The sequence below is a fragment of the Myotis yumanensis genome, unplaced genomic scaffold (assembly GCF_028538775.1).
Source record: "Myotis yumanensis isolate MYYU_CA2020_CCGP unplaced genomic scaffold, mMyoYum1.0.hap1 SCAF_17, whole genome shotgun sequence".
NCBI classification, from domain to species: domain Eukaryota; kingdom Metazoa; phylum Chordata; class Mammalia; order Chiroptera; family Vespertilionidae; genus Myotis; species Myotis yumanensis.
In genome coordinates this window covers 16,708,184-16,725,568 of record NW_027223768.1, presented here as the reverse complement: position 1 = coordinate 16,725,568, position 17,385 = coordinate 16,708,184, and the positions used below count along the sequence as shown (strand labels likewise).

The window sequence follows — 17,385 nt, the reverse complement described above, 5'->3', positions numbered from 1 at the left end:
TTTAATAACAGTATTGTTATAGTATTGGTTTTGTTAGATGATAGTCTGAAGATTTATTTTGAGGGTATCTGAATAGTTTAAATGGTTTTTAATTATAAATGTGTTTTGTTTAATTTCTAACTTAAAAATAATTTCATTTCAGGTAATAGTAATATCTTAAAATATAATTAAAGGAATCTCAGAATTTCAAGTTTTTCTAGTAAGCTCTATATTTATTTATTGATATGTGTATATCAAATTTATTTTCTATGTTGTTTGTACCAGCGTTTATCCCAAACAATTTCCTGAACCCACAAAATATATTACTTATCACATACTAAAATCTCTTCTTTGAAGCTTTTCTCAGTTTCATGGACTTATCACTCACTATAAAATTGGAGCTTTGTGTATGAATATCATTGATCATGAATTAAAAAGACATGAGCTTTGGCAAGAAGAACTTTCTAAGAAGAAGAAAGCTGATATCCTTTTAGAGTGGCATTTCACCCCACTGTTGTTGGCTATTGCTATGAGCTTTGGATGAATGGGATTTTTTTTTCTCCATTCACAGTACATGAAAAATGCAAGAGTGTTTTAAAGGTTAAGATGAAGATTGAAACTGTCAGAATGAATATAGTTTGACATATACTTTTTATCTCATCTAACTTTGATTAGTTGATGAGATAGAGGGACTTAAATTAGTGGTCTGGATACTGAATTGGTGAATCTCTAAGTAGCTACACGTATGCCTCCTAAGATCCTTTGGTTAGCAGAAGTCTGGCTCACCACTGTTTCCTATGCAGTTCGTTGTGATTTTATTGGAATGGGTGTGGATTTGGTGATTAACCTAGCTTTAAATTATATTTTTCTAATTAAGCACAATAATTCCTTTCTTAGTACATACAAATTTGAGAGGCCTGCAGAATGATAGAACTTATGAAAAGAACCTTAAAAATTATCTATTTTAACCTATCTTTCAACAGAGGAGTCTTTTCTGCAACTTCCCTTACAAATGGGTTATTTAGTCTCTTCTTTAACAATGTCACTGCTTAATGATTTAGCTCATTTTGTGATGTGGTATTCTATTTATTATAATGTTCTTTGCTTACTGCCCTAAAGTCTACTCCTCAATAACTTCTGTCCCTGGGTTGTAATCTTGCATACTGAAGCAATATAGAATAGGATATTTTTTTCAACATCACATTTCTTATATGTAAGGATATTTATCATATTACCTCTACAACTAATTCTTCTAGATCAGTGATGGTGAACCTATGACACACGTGTCAGAGGTGACACGCAAACTCATTTTTTTGGTTGATTTTTCTTTGTTAAATGGCATTTAAATATATAAAATATCAAAAATATAAATCTTCCGAAACCGGTTTGGCTCAGTGGATAGAGCGTCGGCCTGCGGACTGAAAGGTCCCAGGTTCGATTCCGGTCAAGGGCATGTACCTGGGTTGCAGGCACATCCCCAGTGGGAGATGCGCAGAAGGCAGCTGATCGATGTTTCTCTCTCATCGATGTTTCTAACTCTCTATCTCTCTCCCTTCCTCTCTGTAAAAAATCAATAAAATATATAAAAAAAATAAATATAAATCTTTGTTTTACTATGGTTGCAAATATCAACAAATTTCTATATGTGACATGGCACCAGAGTTAAGTTAGGGTTTTTCAAAATGCTGACACGCCGAGCTCAAAAGCTTCGCCATCACTGTTCTAGATTGAGGTCCTGATTTATTCATGTTTGTCCTTATATGACTTCTTTTGCAGATCAACAACCCATTCTGGCGGCTTTTTTTTTCCAACCCAAAATTTATTGATTTCTTTTAAAAAGTTAAAATATGATTCCTATTATGCAGAGTGTTATATGTTTCTTATGTCCCCATCATGGAATCCCTAAGACACTATAAAAATGCACCCTCACACATAAGCTTTGATTTTACTTAGGATCTTTCAAGGTTTAGAAATTTTCTGTGTGTGCTATAAACTTCTGACATCTAGATAAATGTTGCCTTAAACCACATGGACAACTCAAAAATCCTGAATATTTTAGATTATTTCTCGAGTCCCAAGTCTCCTGAATGCACCCAAAATTTATTTAAACTGCAGGGATGCGAAGAGGACCACTAATGGGACTTTTAGCAACCATTAAGTTATACATTTTGATTGGTGATAAGAACTGATATTTTAGGACATATTATATTCCTGTAAGTATCAGATACCATTGATTGTAAGATGTACCATTATTTACAAATAACCAATGAAGAAAAAAATGCTTCCAATTAAACTATGGCACATCATGGATTATAAAACACATCCCAAATTCTGGAGATGTTACCATGTGGGCAAATGTGTCTTAGAATCACTGGATTATAATAACTGAAGGAATATAAAATGACCTATCAGAATTCTGGCCATTTCTCCTAAAATATTGCTATTTTATTAAGTTTTAAGTTTTTGATGCAAGTAGCATTCAATAGAGAATTATTTTTAAGTGCTTAGGGATTTGAAGTCTGACTAAAGTAACTGTTTTCTGCAGGTGTCCAGGGGACTGTTTTGAGGGCCATAAGATGTGATTTTTTAAAAATATTTTTTATTGCTTTTAGAGAGAGGAAGGGAGAGGAATAGAGAGGTAGAAACATTGATGAAAAACATAGATCAGCTGCCTCCTGCACGCCCCTCACCAGGGATTGAGCCCTCAGCTGGGGCATAGGAATCAAACTGTGACCTGGTTCACAGGCCGATATTCAACCACTGAGCAACACCAACTGGGCCATAAGATGTAATTTTTAAATTTCGTTTACCTTTAACTTTGGTATATTTCTTTTTTGACATCTATTCTGAAGAGGGTGCTAAAAAGTTTAAACCTAATAGACATTCTTTGACTATTCTGGGCATCTGTCTGAAGTAGAATCTAGTAGTCTTATTAACAAAATTATTTTTAAGGCAGTAATCATTTTGGTACATGACCTACTTGCTAATCTGTTGAAAGTTAGAGACTTGTGTACATACATAAAATATTTGCTTATGATTTCTGGGGATTCAAGTATTTGGTGAAGCCCAAAAATGTGTTCACCCAAGCACTCGAAGCACATCCTGAACCCTTGGTTAAGAAGTCCTGTTATGACACAATTATTATGCAGAGAATACTATTTTAGTTAAACTATTAGAGAAAATAACTGGATAATATTGCACATACAGTTTAATAGCGCTGTTCTTCATAGTGTTTTTCAGTAGAGTTTCTTCTTTGCTTCAATGAGTATGGAAGATCCTTAACTTGTTTACTTGATGAAGACCCTGAAAACCAAACTTTGAGAAAAGAGTATGAAAAAACCTTTAAAAAATACCAGGGGCTTGTGGTAAAACAGGAACAGCTTTTACGAGGTACGAATTCTTAAACACTAAGAAATACAGCAAAATGCTTACTCTACATTTAGTTTGTTCTATTTTTTGGTAAAGGAAATAGAATAATTGAGAGTTTTATACATTTTAATATGCTACAAATTTTGTGTCTTTTTTTTTTTTTTTTTAAATATATTTTATTGATTTTTTACAGAGAGGAAGGGAGAGAGACAGAGAGTTAGAAACATCGATGAGAGAGAAACATCGATCAGCTGCTTCCTGCACACCTCCTACTGGGGATGTGCCCGCAACCCAGGTACTTGCCCTTGACCGGAATGGAACCTGGGACCCTTCAGTCCGCAGGCCGACGCTCTATCCACTGAGCCAAACCGGTTCTGGCCAAATTTTGTGTCTTTAGCATGGGTAATAATGTTTTAAATTTTACTCTACTATTTTCCAACAAAAAACCCACTCAGTTTTTAAGTGTGTAGATACTTATTTATTTACACAGAGATGACTTTAATCCATTTTGTAACCTTTTCATTAATAAGAATCTTGTCTTTCAATCCCTAATAAACTTAGTGAATTATTTTGTTGCTTTCATAGAAGATTCATATAAAAAATTTTGTAACTTTTCTCTTTAATGAAATAGAGTCTTCTCTGGGGTTATTGAGAGATTTACATGTTCACTAATATGGTTTCTCATTCATAAGATGCAAAATGAGAATGATCTGGGGCTTTCAAGTGTACAATCAATTTCTGCTTTGTAGCTGACTATTGAGGTACAATTGACATATAATAGTGTAAGTTTAAGGTATCAATAGGATAATTTGATTCATGTATATATTGCAAAATGTTTATCACTGTAACTTTAATTAACACATCCTTTACCTCAAGTAATTATGATTTTGTTGTTATTGTTATGGTAATAACATTTAAGTTCTCTCATAGCAACCTTCAACTATACAATACAATAATGTTAACCCTGGTCATCATGGTGTACATTAAATCCCTAGAATTTATTCATCTTATAACTGAAAATTTGCACCATTTGACTAATGTCTTCCCATTCCTCCTGCCCCCACACCCCCCCCACACACACACAACTCAGCTCCTGGTAACCATCAGTCTACTCTCTATTTCTATGAATTCAGTTATTGTAGATTCTACATATAAGCGAGAACTTACAGCATTTGTCTTTCTCTGTCTGACTTATTTCATTTAGCATAATGCCCTCAAAGTCCATCTATGTTGTCACAAATGGCAGATATCCTTCTTTCTTTATAGATAAATAATACTCCATATATATATGATGGTTACCAGAGGGGAAGGGGGAATGGGGGAGAGATAGTAAAGAGTAAAGGGGGCCCTAGCCAGTGTGGCTCAGTGGATAGAGCGTCTGCCTGCGCCATGAAAGGTCCCAGGTTTGATTCTGGTCAAGGGCACATGCCCGGGTTGCAGGCTCGATCCCCAGTAGGGGGCATGCAGGAGGCAACCAATCAGTGATTCTCATCATTGATGTTTCTATCTCTCTCTCCCTCTCCCTTCTCCTCAGAAATCAATAAATATATATATATATTTTTTTAAAAAGATTAAAGGGGGGTCAAATATATGGTGACGGAAGGAGATTTGACTTTGGTGGTAAACACACAATGCAACATACAGATGATGTATTATAGAACTGTATACTTAAAATCTATATAACTTTATTAACCAATGTCACCCTAATCAATTTAATTAAAAAATAAAACAAATGATAATATGTTAGATATAAACCCAAATATATCAGTTATTATATTGCATGTAAGTGGACTAAATACAATTTGGATGCCACTTTAAGAAAAAAAAAATGGGTTACTATTTATATATCAACTAGTATCATCGCTTCTCGGCCTTTTGGCTAAGATCAAGTGTATATATCAACTAGTATAGTGCCTGGCATACAGCCAGTACTTAATTATTGTGAATTACCTTTCCAACTCAAATGTTTGTTAAATAAATTTAATGTTTATGTATATATTTCAATATATTTCATACTTATACATACATTTTTTTCTATTCATAAAGGTTTAGAGATGGTTTATAAGAATACATGAAATTAAATACTAAAAAAAGGATCAAATCAAGGCTATAGGAGAGCCAAAAGATCATATTGACCATAATAGCCTACATAATTCTGGCAGAAAGTGTTCAAGTCTTAACTCTGAAGCTTTCTGTCCATCAAGGCAAAATGTAAAACATTATCTGTTACATAATTCTCACTGTCAAAAGGGAACAATTATATGAGTTATGACAACCTAGTCACTTTTATAACAGATATTTAAAAGAAATTTTACTTAGAACTAGTCGACAGTGACTTCAACTTTGTCTAGTATAACAATTATATTACTGAATTTCATACACATTATTTCCTGTAGTGACTGTCAGAAAATCAGTTTGAAAATGAAAAAGGTTTTAGAATCCTTAGATTCAGCTCAGTTGTACAATACATTTTGGATTATAGCTCTTTTTAACATAGCAGCCCCTAGTTGTTGAAGTTTTACCTTGTTTTCTACATGTAGAAAATTATTTTTCCCCACCTGCCTATTTTATTATTTGCTAACATATTTCTTTAATTTCCATTTGATTACCGTTAAATGCTAAGCTCCAAGAGGGTATGAATCATTGTCTTATTATGGTTATTGTGTCCTTCATAGATAATGTTATTTTATATATGTATATGTGTGTGTGTGTGTGTGTGTGTGTGTGTGTGTGTTTTATATAACACAGCATTTAATAACAATAAATGTTTTCTAATGAATAAATTAATAACTAGTTAAAATTTTCAAAATAATATATTCTCTTCTAAGAACTATGTCTGTTACTTTAGTGAGTAGGAATGATTTATTAAATTACTGATTCAATATGCCAATCTCATCTATTTTACTTTTCTAGTTGCTCTTTATTTGCTTCTGAATCTTGCTGAGGATACGCGCACAGAACTGAAGATGAGGAATAAGAACATAGTTCACATGCTGGTGAAGGCTCTTGATCGGGACAATTTTGAGCTGCTTATTCTAGTTGTGTCATTCTTGAAGAAACTCAGCATTTTTATGGAGAACAAAAATGATATGGTAACTTACATGGAAACAGTCCATATTTGCCATTTTCAAGTTAGAATATTTTGATAAAAAGTAAACACATTATCCCTCTACTGAGATAATGCTGAATGAAAATTAAATAATAACAATAACTCCCTTAAATAGCTTTATTGGGAAATACATTTCAGATTACTTAATACTCCAGATAATTGAAGCTTATAGAAAAATATAAAAATCTTTTTTAATATTATATGGAATGAATGTCTTCATATTAAACAGTATATATATAGAAAGTAATTTAAACTTAAGATTGTGCTTCAGAGTTATCTACCCTTATATTATTTTCCCCTAAAGTATTTTTTTCTCCTGCATTTCAGATATTGTGTGTGGAATTTCAATTTAGCCCAATCTCTTCTGTCTCACTTACTATTCCAGTTGGTAGGCGTAAGCTATTGATTCTGTTCCTTAATATCCCTTCTTTCTATTCCAGGTGCTATTGTACCAGTTCATGCCCACTTTCTTTATACCCTCTTCATTTCTTGTTTGAATTATTGCAGTGGTCTTTGAGGCATACAAATTAATTGTATATTATTTCTCCTTCTGAAAATATGCTTAAGCTTGCCAAAAAGTTTTTAAAAAAACAACAACATAAAATAAAGACAAAAAATACAGAAATATATAAAGATAGAATAAAATTACCTGCCTTTGCTATGTTATTTAAAAGTCTTTGTTAGAACAATGTTACATTTAAAATAGATCAGACATTAACCTTACCTTGATTTCCAATATTTAAGTTTATAATTTTAGCTATTATAAATAACTTCAGTGGACACATTTGTACATGTGTCTTTGTCCATATTTCTGATTATTTTCTTGTGATATAGTTCTAAAAATGGAATTATTGGTTCATTGGTCTGAACTCTGTTGAGAACCATTTTAAAACTATATGCTAATAGAAGTCATTATGTTACTATGTATTATTGGTATAAATGAATTCTTCTTCAGATAGTCTAAATATACAATATTTCTTCCTACTCTTTTTTTCTTCTTTTAAAACAAATGAATTAGGAAGTAGCTTATGTTTATCAAATGACACACCTCTTTGAAAACCTGACTGATTTATCAAATTTATTAAGTGCCTTCAATTCTGATACTTGAAATATAAGAAATTTTATTTTACCCACAGATGTTTAGTATCTGTCATCTTTATCAGTATTAATTATTGATGATCACTGTATGCCTGATATTGCTTTAAGACTGAGTTTACTTAAGAGAAATTAATCAAAAACATTTTTAAACTTATTAACCTTATATTTAAGAAGAATATGATGACATGGTGATGTGTATACTCCTGAGAAATTTGAATGTGGTAAATAGTTGCTTTCCATTGCTCTAAATTGAAGTATAGTCTTCCATTTATGTATTTAGATTAAGTTCACAAAATTTAAATTGATTTATCATCAGTGTGTATCTAGTTTTTGTTGATTAAATTAATATTTATATGTTTATTCAATCAAAAATTACCTCAAGAATATTATTAAAATTATTTTCTGGTAAGATCATAGATTCAGAATATAAATGGTCTCATCAAACCTCATTTTTTATTAAAGAGGAAAAACAAGGTTTAGGAAAGGTAATCCATGCATAAGAATGATTAGCCAGATTTTTGCTGTAGATGATATGCATGTCATCTTTTATTGTGGAAGAAGTGCATTTTATTTAAGGGCATTGTATAGCATCAGGATTTTTAGAGCTTGACCGGACCTTACCTCCATGTTTAGATTTAGTGAATTACCTCCTAATTTTGCAGATGAAGTAGCAGAGGATTGGAGAGGTTAAGTAATTTGCTCAAATATCTCCAGGTCATGTTTCTTGCTCTTTCTCTCTGCCTTTAAGGCAAAAATTTTTTGTCTTTATTTTATGTTGTTGTTTTTTTAAAAACTTTTTGGCAAGCTTAAGTATAAGCAATTTTTAAATAGCTGCCCAGAAACACTAAAAAGAATTACTTAAAGGCTGAAAGAAATTTTCTGATTGTTGATAAGCTGACACTTTACATAGAACATTTAATAAAACAATTACCGTACAGTCCATTTTATAGATATATAATTAAGAGGGCATTTCATGTTGAGACAGTTACTAAATTTAGCTTTAGGGATTGAGCTTTTATAAACCTGAAAGACATGATTAGAAGGCTGTGTCTAGTTTAACTATCTGGTTGGACTACCTGGCAATTTTACATTCCATTTTCTGCAATGGAAATACAAATTAATTTTTTTAAAAAACTCTCCAGATTACATTATTATTAAGTTTTCTATAACACCAGTGTGTAGTGTTGCTTTTTCAAAAGAACAATATTACTTAATATAATTAGTAACAGATGAAGCCTGTGGCAATTTTATTTAAAAGGGGTGGTGGGAGGGATGGCTGATCTATTTGTGAGGTTGTATTATTTATTTAAATAACGTATTTATTTTAGTGTTGATGTGAACTAATACTGACCTTGCTTTTTAGAGTTATATATTTTGAAATTTAGTTTACTTTAAAAATATTTTAATTAATAATTTAAATTGAGATTTTATATTTTAATACAGTATAACAGCCCTAGCCAGTTTGGCTCAGTGGATAGAGAGCCTGCGGACTGAAGGGTCCCGGGTTCGATTCCAGTCAAGGGCATGTACCTTGGTTGCAGGCACATCCCCAGTGGAGGGTGTGCAGGAGGCAGCTGATCGATGTTTCTCTCTCATCGATGTTTCTCTCTCATCAATGTTTCTAACTCTCTATCCCTCTTCCTTCCTCTCTGTAAAAAATCAATAAAATATATATTTTAAAAAATACAGTATAACAAGAAGGTAATAAGTCATATTAGAATATGATTTTAATAGTAACAACATAGAGGATATATATTCCTTGGGTTGCTTTTTTTCTTATTAAATTTTGAGTTTTTTTGTCATATTTTGAATATGTCTTTTATCAATAGTCATGTTTTGCAGATATTTTCTCCTAGTTTCTGTGACTTGTTTTTTCATTCTTCTATGAAGAGCAGAAGGCGGGTTTTGTTTTGTTTTGTTTTGTTTTTATTGATTTCAGAGAGGAAGGGGGAGGGAGAGAGAGATAAAAACATCAATAATGAGAGAGAATCATTGATCAGCTGCCTCCTGCATGCCCCGCATTGGGGATTGAGCCTGCAACCCAGGCATGTGCCCCAACTGGGAATTGAACCGTGACCTCCTGGTTCATAGGTCAACACTCAACCACTTGAGCCACGCAGGCTGGGTGAGAGCAGAAGGTTTTAATTATTATAATGTCCAGTTTTTAAAGAATTTTGTAATGGTTGGTATTTTGGTGTTGTATTTAAGAAATCTTTGCCTAACTTAGGTCACAAAGATGTCTTCCTACTTTCTCTTCAAGTAGGCTTTGTGTTGTTGCTCTTTTGTTTATTAGTCTGTGATCCATCCATCCTTAGTTAATTTTGTATATGGGTCAAGGTATGCATCAAGATTCATGTTTTGAAATGGATATCCAATTGTTCCAGTACCATTTGTTGAAAATACTATTCTTTCTCCACTGAATTGCCTTTACACCATGTTAAAATTGCCTTTGTACCTTTGTTGAAAATCAGTCGGCTATATATGTGTGGTTCTGTTTTTGAACTCTCTCTTTTCTGTTCCATTTACCATGTGTTTGTCTCGATTATTGTAGCTTTACAGTAAGTTTTGAAATTAGGTGGTACATGGCTTCAAATGTTGTTATTCTTTTTTTTAATTATTCTGGCTATTTCATATTCTTTACTTTTTCATGCCCATTTAGAATCATACCCAATCTATTTCTTTAAAAAAATCTTAGAATCTTGATTGGGATTGCATTGAATCTATTGTTAATAATAATATATATTCAATATATTAGCCACATTGGATTTTCCAATCCATGAACATAGTATAGCTCTCCATTTGTTTAGGTCTTTCTTGATTTCTTCCATTATTTCAGTTTTTAGCAAAAAAAAAAAAAAATGTAGCTTAAAAATTGTAGTTTTTATAAAAGAAATTAGTTTTCCATTGTTGATCTGTTATTGAAATATAATTAATATATCCTATTAGTTTCTTTGTACATCATAGAAATTTGATACTTATGTATGTTACAAAATGATCACTGCAGTAAGTCTAGTTACCATCTGTTGTGATTGATAGTATATAGAAATATAGTTGATTCTTGTATATTTGTGCCCTGTGACCTTGCTAAATTCACTTTTTAGTTGTAGTTACTCTTTGTATGTTCTTGGGTTTTTCTAAGTAGAAAATTGTGTTATCTGTAAATAGAAAGTTTTTCTTGTTCCATTCTAATTTGCATGCCTTTTTGTTTTCCTATGCTACTAGAGAGGGGCTCTTTAATATGATGTTAAAACGGAATTCTGTGAATGGACTTTTCTGCCTGGTTACTAATCTTAGTAGGAAAGCAATGTTTTTTACTATTAAGTATAATGTTATCTAGGTTTTTCGTAGATACTCTATCAGTTTAAGTTCTGTTCTATTCCTAGTTTATTGAGACTTAATTATGAATGAATGTTGGATTTTGTCAGATGCTTTTCCTGCATTGGTTGAAATGATAATAGTTTTTCTTCTTGAGACTGTTGGTACAGGGATTTGTATTGATTGACTTTCACATGTTGAGCTGGTCACATTCACGGGGTAAACACCACTTGATCATGATGTATTTTTTATACATGACTATATTTTGTTAGGTAATATATTAGGAGGATTTTTGTATCTATGTTTATGAGGGATTTCTAGTTGATGGTGTTGTACTTAAGAAATCTTTGCCTAACTTAGGTCACAAAAATATCTTATGCCATGGGCTGGTTTTGCTATTATGATAAATGTGGCCTCATAGGATGAATTGGGAAGCATTTTCTTTCCAATTTTTCTGCAAGGGTTTTGTGTAGAGTTGGCATTATTTATACTTGAATGTTTAATAGACTTCACCAGTGAAAAAGTCATCTGGGCCTGGAGTTTTCTTTCTTTAAACTTCTTTAATATCATTAAGACTATTTACGTTATCTATTTCTTTTTGAGTGGTAATGTTGTAGTTTGTGTTTTTCAAGGAATTTATGCATTTCATCTATGCTATCAAATGTATGAGTACAGAATTCTAGGTTGATATATACCTCAGATAATATCAGTTCGTCTTGAAGATTATTTTTCCTCTGAGAAGCCTTCTTTGACAACAACTCACACTGAGATGATCTCAGGTTCAATCTCACAGTACTCTTTTTTTTCTCGTACATAATAGTTATACAATTACAATTAAATAATTGTATAATTGTTGTGGTTTTTTGCTGTATTTCACACCCTCTGGTGTATAAAATCCATGAAGTCAGGAACTGTTTCTTTCCTGTTCATATATATGCATACATATATATCCAGGGCTTATTTAAGAAATATTCGTTGGACGAATAAAGAAATAAATCTGGAAAAGAATGTATTTACTGTAATCAATGAAGCTAGTGACAGAGCCACAGTTTCCTATAAATGTGACAAGTATTTGTCACTGGCCTCTGTGGAAATTGTTTTTGGCAGTTAACAAATGAATGATTGACCCACCCTCTTTAACAGACTAAACTAGGAAAAAGAGAGACCCTAATTAGTGAGTCTTTGGAGATGGATTTGTCCTTTGTAATGAAGAGCTCTCAGATATAACAGCAGTGAGACCATGGAGAGTAGATAGAGTTCTGAAGGCAAAATTGTTGTTTGGTCAATTTAGCATTTTAAAAATTTTAGGTTACTCCCTGGGATGGAATGAAAGGGGAAAAGTATATCTAGGGCTCAATTATTAATGTGGCATTTACAAGGTCAGTGAACAGTTGCAATAAAGATATGGAAAAGGTGGTATAAATAAATGCTTGCTTTATACCTCTACTAAAAGAAAAAGTGCAGCAAGATTTTTCATAAACATTTTGGTAATAATAAAAAATTATGTAGTTATATAGAATTGCTCTCATTTTTAGCCATTGCTTTGTAATAAAGATACGAGATATTTTTATAACCAAATTTTTCTGATTGCTACCTTAAGAAATGTGAATACAGGGCTTACATTACCAAATCAGGTCTGTCCTCTGTGATTTCACACTCTAAAACAAGCTCCCTTGATGCAATTTTATAATCTTCTATGGTTGGGAGGTTAACAAACCTTTTCTGTAAATGACCAGGTAGTCAATATTTTAGGCTTGCAGTTCAATATAGCCTCTGTCCATAACTACTCAGCCCTACTGGTGGAGCATGATAGCAGTCATGGGTAGTCCATAAACAAACTAGAGACCCAGTGCACGAATTCGGGTCCCTCAGCCTGTCCTGCAGGATCAAGCCGAAACCAGCTCTCCAACATCCCTCAAGAGGTCCCGGATTGCGAGAGGGCGCAGGTCAGGCCAAGAGACCCCACCAGTGCACGATCAGGGCCTGGGAGGAACACGAGAGGTTGGCCAGCCGGGGAGGGACCGCGGGAGGGCTCCAGGGCGTGTCCGGCCCATCTCGCTAAGTCCCGATCAGCCGGACCAGCAGCAAGCTAACCTATCAGCCGGAGCGTCTGCCTCCTGGTGGTCAGTGCACATCATAGCGAGTGGTTGAGTGTCCTTGGCTATCATTAGCATATTATACTTTGATTGGTTGAACGGACCAATAATAAAAGCATATTAGGCTTTTATTATATAGGATGAGCATGGCAGTTTTCCCATAAAACTTTATTTATGGAAACTGTAATATTTGAATTTCAAATAATTTTTATGTGTCAAGAAATACTCTTAATTTTTTCAACCATTTAAAAAGGTAAAAGTCGAAAATTAGCTTTAGCTCTTGGGTTTAATTAAATGACCTGTCAGGCCAAATTAGACACACTAGCCATGGTTTTCTGACCCCTGTCCTAAGGTTTCAAATATTACTCGTAAACCAGGCTCTTGAATTTTACAAGATTTCCCAAGATCCACTGAATAGTCATCTAAAATTAAAGATGACAAAAATTAAAATAATTTTGCTCTTCTTGTCATACGCCTATTTTTCAACTTATAAAGCTTAGTTAGTGGCACCTACATCCTCTTTATTGACCGTGTGGAAAAGGGGCCTGAGACTGCTCTTATATAGGCCCTCTCACAAGGTTGGCCATCACTGGTGTCTAGGAACTTGGATTTATGGGGTGTTTTCACTGTTTCCTAACTCATCAGGCTGGTTTACTGTCCCTAAATTGTTTGCTCAAGCAATGTGGTTTATGCTGAACACCTGCTTTCCTTTTGGGAGTCTGGAATTTTAGTCTGAGCTAGGTAGAAGGTACCTATGTGACTTGCCCCCAGTAAAAATCTTGGGCACCAAATCTCAATCTCACTGCAACACTGGAGCACATCCTGTATTCGTCTGTGGGGAGAGGATTCTAGGAAGCTTACACCTGATTTTCTCTGGACTTTGCCTCCATAGGCCTTTTTTCTTTTCTAATTTTACGTTGCATCCTTTCATTGTAATGAATCACAGTCATAAATGTGACTATATGCTGAGTCTTGTGAGTCCTCCTAGCAAATCACCGAACACATTGACGTGTATGCTGATACGCATAACCCATGGGCACAAGCCAGAAACCTGAAAGTCATCTTCAGCGCCTCTTCTTCATTGCTCATTCATGTGATTTGACTATATCTCTTAAATACCTCTCAAATGAGTCTTTCCTCTTCAATCTTTATGTTCTTTTTTTGATTCAAACCCTAATCACAAGGCAATATATTCTTCAGCACTTACCTTCAATCTCTACCTATACAGTGTACCATAAGCACTTGTTTGTATCTTTGTGTGTGTGTGTGTGTGTGTGTGTGTGTGTGTACTGATATGTTTGTTTGTATATTACTCAGTCTGACCATATCACCCTCTGAACCAAAAACCATTCTGGGCACTTTACTGCCTATAGGACAATTTAAACCTCTTCACAGAGCATTAAAAGCTTTTTGTGATCTGTCCAGTGTCTGTCCTGGGCACCTGCCACTCTCCAGCATATACTTTGTATTGTAGTCATCCAAAGCACAGCCATCTCTCAACAAGCTTTTATGCCCTAGTGCCTGACCACTGGCTTTCTCTTCTCTTAACCAGAGAGCAAATTATTACACATTTTAAAGAACTTTGTTTCTAATTTAAAGTCTTTTCTTCTAGGTAGCTTAGTGCTTCCTTCCATGTTGCTTCCAGAGCACTTTATGCATTCCATTTCATCACATTGTATTTAATTATTTGTTCCATTTCTCTGTCCTCTTTCTAGACTGCAATCCTTGAAGGCCAGGACTAGATCTTGTTTGCTCTAGCACAGGGCTGGCACTTAGTAGGTGGCGACCCATGTATTTTCAAGAAACTGGTGTAACTTGTCCTCTAGTTGATTCTATTATGTAAAGGAAGGAAGGGATGATGTGGCAATGTATATTTTCGCCTCAAAAGTTTGCTTTCATGCCAATCAGAAATAATATATGCACCTCTATGTTCACATCAGTGCAATTTGCAATAGCTAAGATCTGGAAATAGCCCAAGTGCCCATCAGTAGATGAGAGGATGAAAAAAGCTCGAGTACATTTACACCATGGGATACTATGCAGCAGTAAAAAAGAAGGATCTCACTCTTTGAGACAGCATGGAGGGACCTGGAGAGTATTATGCAAAGTGAAATAAGCCAATTAGAGAAAGACAAGTATCACATGATCTCACTCATGTGGAATCTAAAGAACAAAATAAACTGATGAACATAATAGATCCAGAGACATAGAAGCATGGAACAGAGGAAAGGCGGTGGTGGATGGGTGGGAAGAGATTAACCAAATAACGTGTATGCTGATATGCATAACCCACGGGCACAAGCAATGGTGTGGTGAAGGCCTGGGGTGGGGGGAACGTAGGGGCCAGAAGAGGTCAATGGGGAATAAAAGAGGACATCTGTAATACTTTGAACAATAAAGATAAAAATAAATAAATTTTTTTAAAGTGTGCTTTTAGAGAAGTTTGTGGATTAAAATGAGTATATAGCTTAACATAATTAGGATACAATGAAAAATTATAGTCTTTTTTTTTGTCTTATTGTGCAACAGAACCTCACTGCATTTGTATTATTATTTTACATAGGTGGAAATGGATATTGTTGAAAAACTGGTAAAAATGGTACCTTGTGAACATGAAGACCTGCTGAATATCACCCTCCGACTTTTATTAAACCTGTCCTTTGACACAGGACTGAGGAATAAGATGGTACAAGTTGGACTGCTCCCCAAACTCACTGCACTCCTAGGTATGCTTTTTAAAAATTCATGATAGTGTTGCTTGGAATTTCCAACATCATTAGAAAATTGAGCAGTGTGTTGAAAAGTCAGCTGAATATATAATCTTTGATTAGGAACTTAAAAATGAACAATGAATGAAAAATGACACATGCCAGGATTCCTTTGGTGCTGTAGAATGCACTGGAATGTTAACTCTGACTTCATTTACCCATGTGAAAGTTAAATCTATGTGCAACTACACAGGGAAGCAAGAGGGAAAATTATTTTCTCTTCATTTTTTTTAAAAGCAGGTATCATTTAAGTTCTTGTATGCTGCCATACTTTTAAAATACTCCTGACAACTACACAAATTTGGTGAGCCTTTTTGTCATTAAGTAAAAAAAAAGGGCATTTTTATATAGTGTGAGTTAGAAAATATTGTATGGGAGGATTCAGTTGATGATACATTTTTCCTTTTAGCTGTTAGAAAGAGATCTACATAGCAAGGATGGATTCAGGTGCTAACGCTTCTGTGTTTTTACATAATGCTTCTTAGCAGGGTATTATTCACCCTTGATCTTCGTCTGTTCAGTGTCTGTCTTTACAGGCAACTACTACTTCCCAGCACATGCTGTATACTGTGTCCTTGCTGAGCCCTCAGAGTTCCCTAAACAAGCTCTTTTTATGCCTATGTGCCTGTTCATCTGCTTTTTCCTTCTACCAGGGATGCCACTGCCTTTACTAACCAGAAAGCTAATTCTCACTTGTCTTTTAAGACTGTTCCTTTGTTTCAGTACCGAAGTTTCATTCTTGTTTTGTAGTGTTCTCCATAGAGTCAAATATTTTGTAACTGTTTCCCATAGTAGTGGGATAGTAGTGGAATGATTTAAAAATATGTTTATTCTTTGCTATCTAATATCTCTTAATGCAATCTCTTGTTGACATCATTATTTTCTTTGTAATACTATTATTAACATTTATTGAACATTTACTGTGCCAGTCATTTAGCTCTGTGCTTTAATTACATTATCTCATGGAATCCATGTCTGAGATCTGTACTCAGGATTACATAGCTGATAAAAAGCAGAGCTCAAATTCCAACTCAGGGCTACCTGCTGCCAAAGTTGGCTTTATTAACTACTATTGTAAACTACTATGTATAGTGATATTAAGTGGGCAATGATTAAATAGACTATGCAGAGCTATAATTTAAAAATCCAGTTCTCCAAGTCTGCTTTAAAAAAAAAGTTGTTTTGGGGTTGTTGTTTTTTGTTTTGGTTTTCTTATAATCCTCACCTGAGGAGTGAGAATATATTTTCCATTGATTCTTCAGAGTAGAAGGAAGATGTAAGAGGAGAGAGAAAGAGAGAGAGACACACACATTGAATGGTTGCCTCCAACACGCACCTTGATCAGGCCCAGGGATTGCACCTTTAATCCAGGTATATACCTTTGACTGGGAATCAAACCTGAGACCTTCCAGTGTACAGGCCGATTCTCTAACCACTGAACATACCAGCCAGGGCTTAGAAATAAGTTTTAACTTATTTCTTGCTCTTTTCTCAGAATAGGAAACTTTTAATCTATTAGTCAATCCAAAAATATTTGGTTAATTGGTAAATCCACAAATATTGCACAGGACTTTTATTACACGTTTTAGAAGAAATTACGTTGAGGAGTACTTTCAAGATTTGCTTTTGGGGAACCAATACAAACATTAGT

At 34.0% G+C, this 17,385-nt stretch overlaps 1 protein-coding gene across 2 annotated transcripts in view; it reads left to right on the top strand.

Annotated features, from left to right (window-relative positions):
* KIFAP3 (kinesin associated protein 3) overlaps positions 1-17,385 on the top strand; it is a 115,077-nt gene that overhangs the window by 18,349 nt on the left and 79,343 nt on the right. For both annotated transcript variants that reach the window (XM_070395722.1, XM_070395723.1), the window contains 4 exons: positions 337-461; positions 3,271-3,369; positions 6,262-6,440; positions 15,530-15,692. In XM_070395722.1, coding sequence (XP_070251823.1) covers positions 337-461; positions 3,271-3,369; positions 6,262-6,440; positions 15,530-15,692 — 566 coding nt within the window. The remainder of the gene's footprint in view (positions 1-336; positions 462-3,270; positions 3,370-6,261; positions 6,441-15,529; positions 15,693-17,385) is intronic.